A 17,798-nucleotide genomic window follows, 5' to 3' on the forward strand; every position below is an offset into this window, starting at 1 on the left:
TGTGAACTTGCAAAATACATCTGTTCAGTAAGTGGTTTCAGATAAAGTGGCCAATGTGTAGATATAAAGTGACAATCTAGTGTGTGACAACTTGGTCTTAATATTTGATGACTATGAAATATGAAGTTTTGGTTCGCCAAAAGATTTCAATACATGACATCATGAATCATAGAACTAGTTGATGTTCACCCCATTTCAGTATGATGCTACAAAACTTGGATGGAGACTGATTCTCAAATTAGTCGCTTGGGAAGCAAAGGAGACAAAAAGACCCCATTAGTAAGACTATTCGGGTCTTTTGAGCTTGGTCTGATGCTCTCACATCTAAATGCAGGGCTGTTTAATAATAATAAAAAAAAAAACCCTATTTCAAAGGTTACTTTTGCAAGGTCACCTTGGCAACCATTGAGTTTATTATTTTTCGATCTGAATAGGTGCGCAGTCATTGCACTTTGATGCAGCTTTTGTCTTTTAATGTAGCCATTCATATAGATAGTAATGACTGGGCTTGCATGGTCCTATTCATACCCTTAATTCTCACTAATAGAACTTTCCTCCACTAGTTTTAGTTAGGAAACTATGTTTCTGTGTTCTTCTCGGATCAGATGGATTTAGTGTTTGGCCAGTATGTGGACACATCTGATTAGTGAGTTCAGGTGTTTCAGCCTCACTCGCTGCTATCAGGTGGAGAAAATCAAGCTTCACAGACAAACATTGGAAGTAGAATAGGTGATACCGAAGAGCTCAGTGACCTTAAACGTGGCACTGTGATAGGATGCCACATTTGTCACAGGTCAGTCTTTGAAATTTCTGTCCAGCTAGATCTGCCCCTGTGAACTGTAAGCACTATTAGTGTGATATGGAAGCGTTGAAGAGTAAAACCAGCGCAATCTCAAAGCAGTAGACCACACACTCCCACAGCAGGGTGGCTGAGTGCTGAAGTGGTTAATGCCTATCCTCTGTTAAATCACTCACTACAGAGTTCCAAACTGCCAGGAAACTGTCGAACAGACTCAATTTATATCACAACACCTACATTTGGGCCATAAGTCAGGCCACTTTTCTCAATGGCTTGACTGGGCTGTGAGCTAGGACAATTTTCAGCATGATAGCAGATCAGTTTGGCCAGGCTGTGAGCCAGGACCCTTCATACTGTGGTAGTTGAGTTTGATCGGCCTGTGAAACAGGATAGTTTTCATTGCAGTAGCAGAGTTTGACTGGACTGTGAGCCAAGACACATTTTACTGCTAGGGGGGAGTTTGACTGGACCATAAACCAAAACACCTTTTATTGCTGGAGCAGAGTTTGACTGTGCCATAAGCCAGTACACTTCTTACTGCTGGAGTGGAGTTTGACTGGGCCATAAGCCAGTACACTTCTTACTGCTGGAGTGGAGTTTGACTGGGCCATAAGTCAGGACACTTTTTACTCCTGGAGCGGAGTTTGACTGGGCCATAAGCCAGTACACTTTTTACTGCTGGAGTGGAGTTTGACTGGGCCATAAGCCAGTACACTTCTTACTGCTGGAGTGGAGTTTGACTGGGCCATAAGCCAGTACACTTCTTACTGCTGGAGTGGAGTTTGACTGGGCCATAAGTCAGGACACTTTTTACTGCTGGAGTGGAGTTTGACTGGGCCATAAGCCAAGACACTTTTTACTGCTGGAGTGGAGTTTGACTGGGCCATAAGTCAGGACACTTTTTACTGCTGGAGTGGAGTTTGACTGGGCCATATGTCAGGACACTTTTTACTCCTGGAGCGGAGTTTGACTGGGCCATAAGTCATGACACTTTTTACTCCTGGAGCGGAGTTTGACTGGGCCATAAGTCAGGACACTTTTTACTGCTGGAGCGGAGTTTGACTGGGCCATAAGTCAGGACACTTTTTACTCCTGGAGCGGAGTTTGACTGGGCCATAAGTCAGGACACTTTTTACTCCTGGAGCAGAGTTTGACTGGGCCATAAGTCAGGACACTTTTTACTCCTGGAGTGGAGTTTGACTGGGCCATAAGTCAGGACACTTTTTACTGCTGGAGCGGAGTTTGACTGGGCCATAAGTCAGGACACTTTTTACTCCTGGAGCGGAGTTTGACTGGGCCATAAGTCAGGACACTTTTTACTCCTGGAGTGGAGTTTGACTGGGCCATAAGCCAAGACACTTTTTACTGCTGGAGTGGAGTTTGACTGGGCCATAAGTCAGGACACTTTTTACTGCTGGAGCAGAGTTTAACTGGACCATAAGCCAGGACACTATTTACTGCTAGGGTGGAGTTTTTCTGGGCCTTGAGCCAAGACGCTTTTTACTGCTGGAGCGGCTTTTGACTGGGCCATGAGCCAGGACATTTTACTGCCCTTTAAGTGTTAAAGAAGTATATAAAAATAAAAACATTTCAAAAGATAACTTAATTTATTTAAGTGTGTATGTATTATACTGGATGATTATGCTGCATGTAACCCAGATTAGCCAATCTGTTGCGTCTTAACCTTTTTCAACTGCGTATAGTGTAGCCAGTACATTTACGGCATTTGGCAGATGCTCTTATCCACAGCAACTTACAATTTGATTATTTTTACACAGGTAGGTGAAGGCGGTGTTAGGAGTCTTGCCCAAGGACCCTTATTGGTATAGTGCAGGGTGTTTGCCAAGGTGGGGATTGAACCCCAGACTACAGTGTAGGAGGCAGAGATGTTACCCACTACACTAACCAACCATAGTTATATGTGGTACTAGTCCAGGTGCAGTTAATAAAAGCACATAAACTGAATTGCATTGGGAAAAAAGAGAAAATGTCCTGGTCTTTCAGATTTGCAATGAGTGGAAATTCTGCGTGAAAATGTAAGAAATAAAAGGCATGTTTTGTCTCTTTGAAATGTAACTGAGTAGCTGCAGACATTTGGTTTAAATAATAGCTGTGTATGTGCTGCAGTTTTTGATTAAGATTATTACCGGTGTTCTGCAAACCTCACAACAGTAACTATGAAAGGACGCATTTATGGGCAAAGCCTGGATAGATCAACTTGGGGAACTCACAGTCTTTATCTTTTCACTAGCAAAGCTTCAAGATTTTATTCAATGCTACTGTCACTTCACCACATTCCTCCAGAAATTCAGTGGAATTTTACCGATTAAGTGGCACCACTGCACAAACAGCCTCAGGCCTTTTTCTGTTTAGTCTTCGGGAAGTCTATTTACAACATATCACTTTAAATGAAGGATCCTGATACTTACTGCTCATTCTCGTACAGGTATTTGACTGTCACCCATGGCAACACAAATATTACTGGAGCACCTGTAAGTCAAATAAGGGTGGACTACATCAGTTCAGTTGATTAACAGTGTTAAGTTCAGGTTGCATTACTTACACATATGTAATTAATATGCAAACGTGTTTGGCCCTCTGTTTATCTAGGCAGTAAGCCTTTATGTGTTTAGAAAAACACTAATGTTTGAAAAAATACAGATAAACCCATATACAGTACTTTGTTTTTTGATGTGAGTGTAGTAATCTGGTCATTTGCAGAGCTAGTCCAGCATTTACAGTTACCATTAAGTTTAAACTTCATTAGATTAAGGGTGCTGATGGCAGACTTGCACAGATATGTGCAAATGCTGGAGTTACACTAAGGAGCAACAAAGTGAGCAACAGCGAATGTTAGCAAAGTTGGATAATATTAAATTACTATGCACTATTAATTTGTTATATCTGACACCTGAACACTCACTTTCGGATAATGTTTGTTTGTACTGCACTAACAGCCCACATAACATTTAAAGCTATTTGTCTTGGCTACACTGAGGATTTTGCACAGTAGTACTTTATCAACATGTTGCGAATCAATCAGATACAACTGTGGCTTCTTGATTACACACACACACACACACACACACACACACACACACACACACACACTTATACTTACCCCAGCCAATGCAGAGGTATATGTAGAAGTAGTTCCTCTCTGAGAACACAGTTATGGATAGAAGGCTGTGTAGGTATAAACCCTCCACCAGCAGCCAATAGTTATTGGCAATAACACTGTACTGCATCATCACCATGGCAGCACGACACCCAGCAACCATCTGAGGCAAGCAAAGAAGAACAGCAAGGTTATTTAACGTAATATGTTTTAATATTATGTAATAACTTTTCAAAGGTTTGAAATTGCTGTTCAAAAGTTTAAAGTCACTGTTAAAAAAATTCAAATCACTGTTCAAAAGTTTTAAATCACAAAATGTTACACTCACAACTTAAAAGTTTGAAACAACTGTCTAAATATTTACAGTCACTGTTCAAAAGTTTGAAGTCACTGTTCAAAACTTTAAAAATTCATGGTTCAAAAGTTTGAAATCACTGTTCAACAGTTTAAAATCACTTTTCATGAATTTTATTTCACAAATCAAAAGTTTAAAATCACTGGTCAAAAGTTTTGAATCACACTTCCAAAGTGTAGAACTACTTTTCAAAAATCTGAAGTAATTCTTCAAAAGTTTGATATCAAACTGCAAAAATGTGAAATTATTGTTTCAAAATTTCAAAAAGTCCAAAATCACTGTTCATCACTGGTTTCCATGATGTAACTAATACAGTGTGAAATGTATTTTTAAAATTATTAGCAATAATTATTAAACTGATGAGTGTCGTAGTTTAAATGTTAATATATGTAACATTTCACTCTCATATCTGATGGTGAGGCAGACGTAACAATATTTTGAGGTGTGTGTTTACCTTTACATTGGCCCAGCTCTGGCTCTGATAGTGGAAATGTCCTATGTGGGCAGTATTGATCATGTCCAGTAGTGCATCTTTCACCAGGATGGACACAGCACGCAGGATGAAGGAGGCAAACAGATTCATATGGATGTTGTTCCTCATGCAATGCAACTTCCTGCACAAGCCATAATACAAAGATGTGAATCAGCTCTGGGCAGGGAATCAGAGAGGAACAGTTAAACAAGTCCATTACGAGTTATCAAATGTCCAGTTCAGCACCAAGTGACTCTTTCAGTGACTCTTTCAGTGACAATGACTTTGACATTTTATCCAATTGAAATTAAACATCCTCTTGCCCTCAGTGGTCAGACCACAGAGCAATTCTGGGTGGGAGTCCACTCTTAATCTAGCAGTGACACTGACCACCCAAATAACATCTGGACAACAGCAGTCCTGCAGTCAGAATATGACCAGTGGTGAATGGGGTAGATGGGGGCTGATAAACTCTGCTACATCAGGTGTGTTACAGCCTGTAATTGAACACTGATATGGTCGAACTATAAGGTAAGTGGAGCTCATACAGTGAATCAAGGGCTCAGCATGGGAGAACTTGTTGGTGTGTTACCTGAAGGCAGCCAGGATGCCCAGTGCGAGGATTAAAGCTGCCAGAGATAGAGAATAGCCCACTGTATACATCGCCCTGAATTTACTGAGAATCTGCCCATACTCTCTCTACAGACAGAAACAGAGAGAGAGGGCAAAGGTCAGATATTGAAGCAGATTGTAAAATATTAAGACAAATGTGACTAACTAATGACTAACTAATTATCATTGAACTCATTTTTATCACTGCTTTCATACTCAGAGCTTGTGAATCCACTAATCTCCATTATTTTAATATATACATATATATACATATATATATATATATATATATATATATATATATATATATATATATATATATATATATATATATATATATATATATTTATTAACACCTAATTTACTAATATATTACTACATTTACTATATTATATACTATAAATATACTAATATATTAATAATATACTAATAAATTTACATTTACTATTCCAACTCCAGCTGCTGGGATTCCACAGTTGGGGTTCCACTTGTGGAAACATGGAAATATTTTAAGCTGCACCTGTGTGCAGAGTTTTTAAATGGCGCTGAGGACATCATAAACCGAAATGTATCCACCGTGAAATAAAACGATTTAAGCTGCTATAACCTCTTCCTCAGTTTATTGCTGAGTGCAGGCCTCCTCCCCTTTCTATGAGCATCATTAGAATGGTGGACCATTTGACATTGACCCAAAACGGCTTCTTGATACAGTGGAGGCTCTCAAAGGCAACTTTGCTGTTGCTCTTGTTAGTTTGCTGCTCATTGATTTCCTGTAGTTCTTCTGTGAGCACTGTCCAATGTAGTGGTGCTGGGTATCACTTCAAAAGCTATTTAAAATTACTAAAAGTGCAATATACAACATGCTGCAAAGGGGTTACAGCACTACTATGGATGGTTCAAAGGGTCAAGCCAGAAAATGTGCTAATATGAATTTAAAAAATTTGTGACTTTAATAATTTTTCTTGTTAATTTTTGACAGCAAAAGTACAAAAGTCTCTCACCATTGCTGGGTTGTTCTCTTCACACTCGCTGGTGTTTTTACTGTCACTCCATCGGCCATCTGTACCACACACTCGATACACCAGGCCCTGCTGAACTACAAACACACACACACACACACACACACACACACCAAAAATTGAAATGTCCAAAATTCAGTCTGATCATCGTGGTTTTCTTGTATGAATCAATAACAATACAAACAGTAATATACTTTGTTTCTAATATGTGTTTCTTAAGCCTGAAGCATCACTAACTAGATTTTCCAAAAGCAAAACATGAAGTCAACATAGACACGTTTGTATTCAAGTAAATCAGTGTCTCAGTAATATAAGTCAGAAGTGGACGCTGTGAGGTGATTCTGACCTTTCCGATGCCACGGCAGGTACCACGGACAGGACACATTAACTACAGAGCCAGGAGATCCATCAGGCCAGCAGGCGTAGTTATCAAATGTCCGGTTACATACCAAACCTGGACAAAAAGTGGAAACGTAGTTGGGGTCAACAATGCAGATGTGGCACTAGACTATTACACTATTAATACACTATGCTATTAAAATAAATGCTATTATTGATAATTCTAGAATAAAACAACTCATCAATGATGTGTTCTTTCAATCCGGAAGTGTTTCTCTTTATTGTAAGAGCATGTTCTAAATCTTTTTCCTTTAAACCCTTAAAACAGTATTCAACATTTTAAAAGCATTATTAATAAGCTTTTGCTGTGTTGTCAGCACATTTTTTTAGTTATGAGCCATCAAAACTGAACATCATATATTTATATACTACAAGGCCAAAAGTATGTGGACACTCCTTCTAATTAGTTACTTCTAATAAGTTCAGCTATTCCCAACACTTCCGATACCAACAGGCACATACAATCTAGCAAGCCATTCAGTCTGTTATGATGAAGTGAAGAGCTCACAGCACAAGACCACCAAGTGCTGAAAGATTGAGAGGCATATAGCACACAGCCAGTTGACTCTGGGGCAGTGAAAACATCTCCAGTGAAGAGTCACACTTTACCACCATTTGGTCTAATGATCTAGGTAAGTTTGGTGGAGGTAGAATAATGGGCTGTGGCTGGTCTTGGTTCTTTGGGCCCCATAGTAACATTTTAATGCTACAATGACAGTTTTGATGCAAGTTTGATGCAAGTTTCAGGGTGACAATACCCCCCACGCACAAAGGGAGCTCCATAAAGAAGTGGTGGCAAGTTTTATTTAACTTGATTGGCCTGCACACCTCACCCCCATCCAGTACCTTTGAGGGTGATTGCAAACCAGGTGAACACCAAAGTTTACCTATTGTGGAATCTAGTGGAAAACCTTCTCAGATATTAATACTCTTTTAGAATGACAAACACATACAGCCATGATGTTTGGGTACACATATTTTAGGTCATGTGTTTGTTTGTTTTTTTTTTTTTTTATTGCTATTAACCTAAATTTCTGAAAGCAGAGGTTGAGTTTCTAACCTGCCACAGGTGGAGCGTTCCTGAAGCTCTGAATACACTCATTCCTGTAGCTCGCCCATTGCTCCATCAACACCTTCAGGGCCAAGGACACCTGCACAACAGCACATTAGAAACTGTCACAATACACGAGGGCTGCACACAAATCACTGACAAACACCTACACACCAAAACCATGAATCACTCAGGGTCACATTTTTCAAACAATAGTGCAGACGTGCACACACAATAAGCGCTACACTGACAGACCTCTGGTTCCCTGTTTACAGTAAGACAGCACTCCTGTATAAAAATGAGAACTGAGAAAACCTGAGATGTAATAAGGGATACAGTGCCATGCAAAGGTTTGCGCACCTATAATCAAAATTTCTGTTAATGGGAATAGTTAAGTAAGTAAAAGACGTAGAAAGAAGTTAAAGATGACAGATTTCTTTAGTATTTTAGGCGAAATTACTTTTTTATTTTGTTTTACAGTTTCAAAATATCAAAAAAAGAAAAAGTGCCCAAAGCAGAAGTTCAGGCGCCTCGCATAGTCACTACTTGGTAACACCCCCTTTGGCAAGTATCACAGCATGTGAATGCATTTTTTTGTAGCCAATTAGTAATCAGCTCTTTTTTTGAGAGAAAACCTCGTATGTCCAAAATTCCAACTTCACAGGAGAAGGGAAAAACTTCTTTTACTTTTAATGTAAAAGTAAAATAAATTGTACTTTTAATTAAGTCAATTGAACCAGACTTTTTTTCCAAGTGTCAAGCATTGGACTCATCAGTCGAACTCCAACTCCCAGAATACCCTGGGAGAGCCTGTGACTCCCTCACAGTCCCCAGACTTTTAACCGATGTCACCTGTGTCTCATTAGAGCACAGAGTACTAAAGCCTGGGTTTGACAATCAGTCAGTGCGAGGTGTTTTCTCTGAAACTGAATGGATTCTCCCTGATATCTTATGCTTAACCGTGATTTTGACCTTTTGGATTCGTGTTTTTGACTACGTCTGTTGCCTTATTGGACTGGGTCTGTTGGTTATTGGACATTTAGACTGAACTTGGACTTCTCCTTTGTGTTTTGCCCCTTTTTGCTGCCTTGGCTGCTAGTTAGACTAATAAACCATCTAACCTCTCATCCGCTAGCGTCTGGGTTTCTGTCACATCATAACACCAAGTCATGTTAGATCATTTCTTTCAGTCCATTCATCGTGAAATTGATGTATAATGTAAAGCGACAGGCGTTTTCAATAGACGGAAATAGAGATATAAGGTTTTCTTCCGACAACAACGATATGGGGATATATGTCTGTTATTAGTATCAAATAAAACACGAAATGCCTTTTATGTGTCTTCAAATGTCTGTGTTTAACCTAAAATGAGCAAAGCACGTTTACGTGAATCACTGCTAGTGTAGCACCAACTCACGGCTAGATGTCAATACTATTATATGCTTCTAGGCATCAAAGGATGTAACATTTCTGCCATGTTAACATCAGTTTAGCTCCAAAAATTAGACTTTAAACAGCACACAGTTATTATTTCCTCTCAGTCTAAATGGCTGGAGGTGCTTCACTATAATAATCTCCTCTGACTGTTTTGTGGTTTGAGAGGGAAACTCCTATAAATCGCCTATAAAAGCAAAACATCACTGTCCAAGAATCTCCAACGAGGTTAAGGGGTGAAGACAAACATGCACTTGATATTTATTAAGTTAAGTGATACTTTTTTAATCCCACAAATGGGGAAATTCCACCTCCGCATTTAACCCATCCGTGAAGTGAAACACCACATACACACTAGTGAGCACACACACTAGGGGGCAGTGAGCACACTTGCCTGGAGCGGTGGGCAGCCCTATCCACGGCGCCCGGGGAGCAGTTGGGGGTTAGGTGTCTTGCTTAAGGACACCTCAGTCATGTGCTGTCGGCTCTGGGGATTGAACCGGCAACCTTCCGGTCACAGGGCCAGATCCCTAACCTGATTTTATTCCAACTAATTTAAATCTTCATCCATCACGACATTTTTACACAATATAAATGGTGACTAGTGCGCAAACGCTATAGAAATAAAATCGAATACTTCGAAGTGTGTTTAGTAAAGTGTTACCTGAGTGTGTGAGGTCAGTGTTAAGAGGATCAGGAGCAGACACAGAGACATGCCTCAGTCTGTGTGGGTGGGTGGGGAGAGAGGGGTCTGGAAGACCCTCCCTCTCAACTCATCACCCTCCAACGCTCACCATACCACCTACAGAGAGAAAGAGATTATGTGTTAGCATTCAGTGCCTTACTGAGATGGACGTTATGCTAAAATTCATTTCCAGAACAAAGTTACACTGTGAGAAATGAAGGTTCTGCGCAGGTACATCTTTCGTTCATCGAGGTACAAACAATGTAAGTGTTTCCTCAAAAGGTACAGCACTTGATGGCACCATGTCACACACCAGCAACTCGGATAGCGATGGGAAGTCCGGTATTCCCAGCATGGACATCAGAGCAGAGGTTGCAATGAGAGCAAGTGAGATGTAGTCAAAGGAAGCAAGGAAGAGGAATAGAAAGAGTGACCAAGCAAGGCACCGGACAAGAGTAACGCCAACTGTTCAAACAGAACAGTGAAATAAAAGCCTGGAGACGAGATGAGGTGCGTGGACTCAGCACATCTTATAACATCTCTGCTGTCGGAATCAAACCTCCTATCTCCATTTTTGTCGTTTTCCAGTTTTTGACAGGATTTGAAAATGCCCGTTATTCTTAACTTTGTGTGCAAATTTCATGATGAATGGACCAAAACCAATCAACAAAAATGACATGGAAAGACATCTGGTGCCTTTGACTTGCATTGAAGGTAAAGCATGTTCTTTCCTTCTCCTGTGAAGTTACCATGTTAGAGATAGAAGGTTTTCTCCCGACAACAGCGACGTACAATTTCAGTGGATTATGGTCCAGTTAGGTTCCATTTACATTTACGGCATTTGGCTGACGCTCTTATCCAGAGCGACTTACGGTTTGATCATTTTACACAGGTAGGCCAAGGCGGTGTTAGGAGTCTTGCCCAAGGACTCTTATTGGTATAGTGTAGGGTGTTTACCCAGGTGGGGGATTGAACCCCAGTCTACAGTGTAGAAGGCAGAGTTTTTTGCAGATTACACTGTAAATAAGGAAATACATGAATATTATATTTTACTAATATCAAGCAATTCCGAATGGAAGTTGAAGCAATTCTGAAAGATAGTCTTTCGCCCGCCTTTACAAAACAGTGTGAATGCAACGTGTCCTAAATAAAAGCCGATGTATCCCTCCCTGCAAGACCCTAATCATCAGCTCTAGGATGGAGAGGTGGACACATGCTAAAAGCCTCTAGGATGAGAGAAGAATGTTGATGAATAAAACATGACTTTATGGAAATCGTGGCTCCATCACACACAAAGTTACCTGTAGTGAAGCTTTAAATAAAGCCACATTATGTGTATCTTAGTTGAAAAAGCTTCATCATCATCATCATCATCATCATCATCATCTTCTTCTTCTTCAATCACCGCAGACGCAAACTGTGTGTGTGTGTGTGTGTGTGTGTGTGTGTGTGTGGGGAGTTGCACATGTCAATGTGTCTCTCAGGACCACTGAAGAGGAGGAGGGCAAAGAAAAAGATTTCCCACACTGATATGAACCTGATGACTTGAAGTCAGTATAAGCGCACACACACACACACACACACACACACACACACAGTTTGTTTACATACAATGTCAGGACATCCTACCCATATATAATGAGTATATGTAAGTATCTACATGTAATCATAACATCCTGTCTGCATTATATATATATATATATACACACACACGCGCACACACACACTTACATGTAATAATAATGTACTAAAGGTGTTATATATGTGTAATAATCTTATAATATGAAGGGCTTAATTTCAACGTGCACTTTGAAGGATTCTCACTACGTGATAACGAAATATGTACAAACTAGAACCATTCATTGTCCTGTGGGATCGTTTTACTACAAAACAGAGTTTTGTCCACTATTTTATTACAAAACGTCCAGAAAAGAGATGAAAACAAACACTTTGTCACACAGAGCATGCTAAAGACACTGTAGAGTTCCCCTCTGTTAAATTCAGTAGCACAGACCCCCGAGACTCGAGTGCAGGCGGAATCCAGATTCGCATCCAAAACCATCCCGGACTGCATGTGTGCGTTTAAGAATCTCTTTCTGGCCAGCGATGCTGCGCTGACCTCTGACCTTCCGGTTTTCCCCAGAGCCGGCCTTGTTCGCGAAGTGGGAGAACGGAACGGAATCTGAAACGTTTCTGCAAAAAACACCTTTAGCATGGAAACATTTTTGGCTAAAACGTTTCAAATTCCATTCTGTTCCATTCAGTCTGGACGTCGTAAATACGGCGATCCTCAGAAAAAAGACGGACGGGTGTTCGGGTTAGAAATACAGTCCAGTTAGTCACACACTGGAGCTGGAGTGGAAGTGGTGACATGATGCAGATCAGTCCGCCTCAACCTGTATCTTCTCAGATAAACACATGAAACAAACCCGATCAAACAAACAAACAAACAAACAGGAAGGAGGAGCATTTCTCACTGCCTGCTTGCTCAAAATGTTGTGCAACACTGCAGCCTCCTCAGAGCTTTTGATGCCTCCTTCAGTTTTGTGCTCTTTGCTCTTGATTGTCCATGTTCACATGATTCACATTGCCTTGGTAAACAAGGCAAACAAAGCAATGCACTCTGCAGAGCACTGTTGTGCAGGCCTGTAGACAAACGTTTTGGGAAGCAAAGGCTTAAATTAAAACAAGGGCAACATCCATTTATTTCCAGTTAGAAGAGTATGGGATGCAATTTTATCGAAAGGCCGTGTGTTCCAGAGGAAAACAACTGTAATGTTAGGTGTCTTGCCTTATGTGCAGCCTATAATAATGTAGTCTTGCATGGTTTTGACATGATTTCATAAGAAGAATGCCTGCCTGGGGACAACATGTTGGACTGAGGTGTTGCTATCAAGGCTACACCCTCTCTAATTCCCACGCCCACATTCCTCTTTAACACCAGGAATACAATAATAACATAATCAGCTAGTGAAACTATTTTTCCCTTGTAATAAGGACACAATACAACGTTACACCATTTGGGACCCCACTACATCTTTTCAAACTGCTGCTAACACAAAATCATTGGACAGTTAAATGCGCTCTGAGGAAAGTGCCGACAACCAACTCTGTTACGTCAGCTAACAGACGTCCACATTAACGAGCATTGTGCCGAGTACTGGGGGGACAGGGAGGGGCCCACCCAGAGAGAAAGAGGCCAACTGTGCTTTCTTGGACTCCTAACCACAGACGGCTTTAGCATCACCAGGGATCGAACTGACCAACTCCGGATGACAAGGCCAACACTTGTTTTCTCAAAGTTGCTCTTCGTCCCCATTACCGTATCACATCTGGGCCCCGTGGAAAAAACAATGCAGCTAAATGTTGGTGGTTTCATCAAAGCAGAACATCATACTGTCAGCCTCTCATCATTCCATTTGACCACTTGATTTAGTTATTAGTGGTCTTCGTATTTGGTTGTGTGTGGTGCGGTGGGTAGCACTGTTTCCTCACAGCGAGGAGGGCCTGGGTTTGATTCCCCGGCTGGGTGATCGCGGTCCTCTCTGTGTGGAGTTTGCATGTTCTCCCCGTGTCTGTGTGGGTTTCCTCTGGGTTCTCCGGCTTCCTCCCACAGTCCAAAGACATGCAGTCAGGCCAATTGGACTTGCTGCATTACCCCTGGGTGTGAGTGATTGTCTGTTTGTCTGCCCTGCGGTGGACTGGCGACCTGTCCAGGGTGTATCCTGCCTTCCACCCGAAGACTGCTGGGATAGGCTCCAGCACCCCCCACGACCCTGAGGGAGAAGCGGCTTAGAAAATGGATGGATGGATATTTGGTGGTTCCAAATGACAACATAATGGAATGTGGCGCCTCCTTAAAGAGGCTTTATCGGAACTTTAGGATTTCCTACACCGAACTTCTGCCTGCACCACTTAACAGAACGGGAAGGGTCACTGGCTGTCAGCATTCCTCAAAAGTCTCCCTTCGGCCTCTGGCGGGCCAATAGGAGAGCAGTTGGTGCGCCTGGCAGTTCCTTCCAACATGGATGGAAGGGTAGTTTGACTTGGTGAAGTGCATCGCGCAAAAGTTGAAAGCCTTTGAACTTTGTATGACCTTGTTTGTCTGTTTCTGCTGACACCGTTTACTGCTGCCCCCAGCTCTACGGTGAGCTCAGTAAACATGTCTGTGATGTTCATCCCACTGGAAGTTTGAAAGTGCATCTGTGAATTTTACGTGTTAAGTATGAAAGCAGCTGCATTCAAATGACTAATGACTAATACTCGCCAGCATATGCCACAAAAAAACGTTTGAACTGCAAGGAATCCACTAGCTTTGCAAAGTGGAGTGGATCTTTATGGATCATCACACATCCCTAAAAGAACAGGCGAATGAAAGTAGTGCTCGATTGTGCTTCATTTTGGAGAAAAAGAAAGTCCACCAGGTTCAATTCTTCCTTCTTAGCCCATGAAAACATTAGCAATATTAAACATTAGCAAAAGGACACAGTACCGTATTTCTATGTCAAGGTAAGCTTCTCGCCGAGCTACGGTGAGGAGAGGTACTCGTTTATTTCTCAAGGCTTCCCAGGAGGGTACTTATGCCAGAAAATGTATATTTATTTTCACTCTGAGCATCTTTTCATTGCAAAACTGCTACTGCCAGCCCAGCGCCCACTCTCCAGTTCCGTTTTTCAAGGTTTGGCGCTGAAATTGAACATTTTTCATCATGATTGAGTAGAAACTCAGGTAGGGCTGTTTAATTATAGTTTAATTATTAGTGCATTTATTGGTGCAATGATTCCAGGCAGTAGTCTAAGCCATTATTTACAATAATTTAACACTTTGCATTAACACGGAAGTGTGAGCATGATCTATTATTATACGCATTGACCAATGAGGGCGCTTAAACAGTCTGTGGGCAAAAGGGCAGGAGCTCAAACTACCCCAGGGGTTTATAAATGCATGTGCCTGCTGTTGTGACAACCAGCAACAGAACTGGATTAGAAATGACAAGTCTTTACCTACACCTGTTCTCATTAGTAGACCAATTACAAGCAACTGAGGGGCTACGTTGAGGACAGGGCCACTGATTTAACTGATAAATTGCAACAAACATGTAGACATGTTTGCAGAGTTTAGTCTGTCTGTGTGCTCTTGTATTTATATGCATCAGTTTTATAGGTTAGCCCAGTGTAACCATCCCAAAGCATTACCAACCCACCAAGAATTGCCCCAGTTGCCCCCTTCAGCATTGACTATTCACAAACACTGGAGGCTGTGGTGCCAACAGCAGGACAAAACCACATGCACAAACACACGCACCAATGCCTTCTGCCTGTAAAATTAGAGCGTATGAGATTTAATATTAGACGTAATTAAATTCACCACTACTATAAATCAGTGTCATTTAGAGTGACCTGAAGCTATTTATCCATTCCAAGGATTGAATTAGTGTGAGTGAAGTGTTATTAGCAAAGTTCAGACCGTGTATTAAAAACAGCAGAAACATCTGAAACACATTCTGATGAATTAGAATATCAAAGCTGTGCTAGAAAGACCTACAAATTTATACAAAATGCTGCTGCAGTCTGAATTCGTCATATTCATATTATATATTTGCAGTGCTTCTCAAAAGGCCATCTGAGAAAACGATAGCGCTGTGGTCAGAAGAAAACCTCATGTCTCCATTTTCGTCGTTCTTCAGGTTTTGACATCATTTGAAAATGCCTGTTGCTCTTTACATAGTATGTACATGTTATGATGATTGGACCAAAACAAAGGGCCCAAAACAAATGACTAGGAAAAACCCTGGTTCCATTGACTTCCATTAAAGGTAAAAGTTTTTTTTTCCCTTCTCCTGTTACCATTTGGAGGTTTTCTTCCACCAACAGCGGTGTATAAAGGAATTTATCCTGGCAAATAAGCATTGATTGGTTAAAAATAAATGGCCAGAATTGTTTGAATACTGAGTACTCAAGAATTTGTACGCTCAGTTTCATTTAGTATTCATAAGCTTGGCCTTGGCTAAGGCTTTAGACCACTCCAGAATTCCAGAGCACTGAGTCAGAAGCTTATTTGTCTTTATTTTAAGCAAAACATTATCATTAAACCAGAAGAAAATGGCAATTACTTATGATGGATGTGATTTCACAAAAAATCTTGTCATGTGCTGTAATGGTTGGGAGCGAGGAGGCGGACGCATATGCGGAGATAAGCGAGATTTGATATGGGCAAATCCAGGGTCATAGTCAAAACAGTCCAGGATCATAGAGCCAACACGGATTGATCGGGGGGCAAACGTGACAAATTAGAATCAAGCAAAAAGTACAAACAGAACATCCAACACAGCAGATAACAAAGACCAGCAAACACAGGGCTTAAATACAACAGGGCTGATGAGGGACAGGTGGAGACAATCAGGGGTGGAGTCATGAAACAAGGGGGCTGGACCAAAACAAAACACACGAGCTAAACCAAAACACAAACACATGGACAGGACTACATATGTTTTAATCATTTTATCTGTAGAATAACATTTGGCTGAAGAAACCGAGTGTTCTCAGGTGCTTATTCACCTACCATGGAGCTGAGAGATGGAGATAAACGTAAACAGCAGTCTAGCTAACCAGTTTAGCTGATGCATAATGTTCAGATGTGAATGGCCATGAATCTGTCTGACGATGGTATTATGGTGTTGGCAGTGAATAATAACGATGCCATTATTTCTGCACTTTTTATTGAGAAAGGCCTCTGAAAAACAACCAGAATAGCAGGGAAGGTCATTTCTAGCTAAACAACTTATGTCTATGGTAGATGCACAAACCCATGCTAACTAACCCACACTATAGACAACACATAAACACATATTAATCCAATAAACAATGACATTAATAGGCAGAGGGGGACAGTGTGTGTGGTACAGCTTAATATACAACACCTCTAAAGCCCTTTCTGGAATATAAACAAGAGGAAGATGCTTATAAACTACTGAAGTAACTACTGGAATAACTTGGCAGGTCTTCAAACAATGAAGAGAATTCTGTCCATCTACTGAAGTTATTTCTGTCGTGATGGAACTGAACTTGGACCACCAAGTTAGGAATGGAGCTAAATGTGGTCTCCATTCAGTAATTAAGCTAAACTGACTATGAGAACCCGTCACTTGATAAAGCAATAAGCCAAGAGAGGCCATGCGTTACTGCTATTTTTGTCATGGGAAGGGTGCACAACGTGAAGCGTTCTCCCATCGCTGCTTATTGCAGTCATTTCATGATTCTTCAAACTTTTTAGTGTAGACCAACGAACATTTGATAGTGCAGCACTGTTTAATGCCAAATTGTTCACTCTATCAGTACTTTTTGGTCACCAAATTACCACCACAAGTCTTTTTTAGCACTAATCCAGCCGTGCCCTCTTCTCACGCTTGGACTGAATCTCAAATGGCTCCCTGCTACTTACATAGTGCACTACATAAGAATGTAAATACAGTTTTGTCTTCCGGCCACAATTCTAATGCTAATTTCCTGTAGATTGGGTTTTTTGCCACTGCTTGTCGACTCTACACTTTGAAACACCTGCAAATTCAGCTACTTTCTTCACACTATGTCCGCTGGCACACCCAAATGCAATCACTCCTTCTTCCCTGTCATTAACATCTGCTTTGCGACCCATTTTCCACGCATCCAATGAGAAATTCATTGTGCTGTACCACCTTTTCTCAATCTATGAATCCCGTCGGTCTCATGCCGCAGGTACTAACGGTCCAGTCATAGCAGTTTTACAGATAATCATACAGTAAGTACTTCAATTAAGAACATAAGTTGCCCTTCAGTAAAGAGTAAACAAAAAACGTGTTCTTACTTCATTGTATTT

At 41.0% G+C, this 17,798-nt stretch overlaps 1 protein-coding gene across 1 annotated transcript in view; it reads right to left on the bottom strand.

The window, feature by feature from the left end:
• Nucleotides 1-17,798, bottom strand: part of gcgrb (glucagon receptor b) — an 82,482-nt gene that overhangs the window by 11,333 nt on the left and 53,351 nt on the right. The window contains exons 2-9 of the mRNA XM_017682675.2: nt 9,924-10,061; nt 7,835-7,925; nt 6,722-6,829; nt 6,358-6,452; nt 5,337-5,443; nt 4,727-4,886; nt 3,921-4,080; nt 3,229-3,289 (exon numbers count right to left, since the gene is read on the bottom strand). Of these exons, the coding sequence (XP_017538164.1) occupies nt 3,229-3,289; nt 3,921-4,080; nt 4,727-4,886; nt 5,337-5,443; nt 6,358-6,452; nt 6,722-6,829; nt 7,835-7,925; nt 9,924-9,974 (833 nt within the window). The 5' untranslated portion in view covers nt 9,975-10,061. The remainder of the gene's footprint in view (nt 1-3,228; nt 3,290-3,920; nt 4,081-4,726; nt 4,887-5,336; nt 5,444-6,357; nt 6,453-6,721; nt 6,830-7,834; nt 7,926-9,923; nt 10,062-17,798) is intronic.

This window comes from Pygocentrus nattereri, chromosome 12, assembly GCF_015220715.1.
Source record: "Pygocentrus nattereri isolate fPygNat1 chromosome 12, fPygNat1.pri, whole genome shotgun sequence".
Classification (NCBI taxonomy): domain Eukaryota; kingdom Metazoa; phylum Chordata; class Actinopteri; order Characiformes; family Serrasalmidae; genus Pygocentrus; species Pygocentrus nattereri.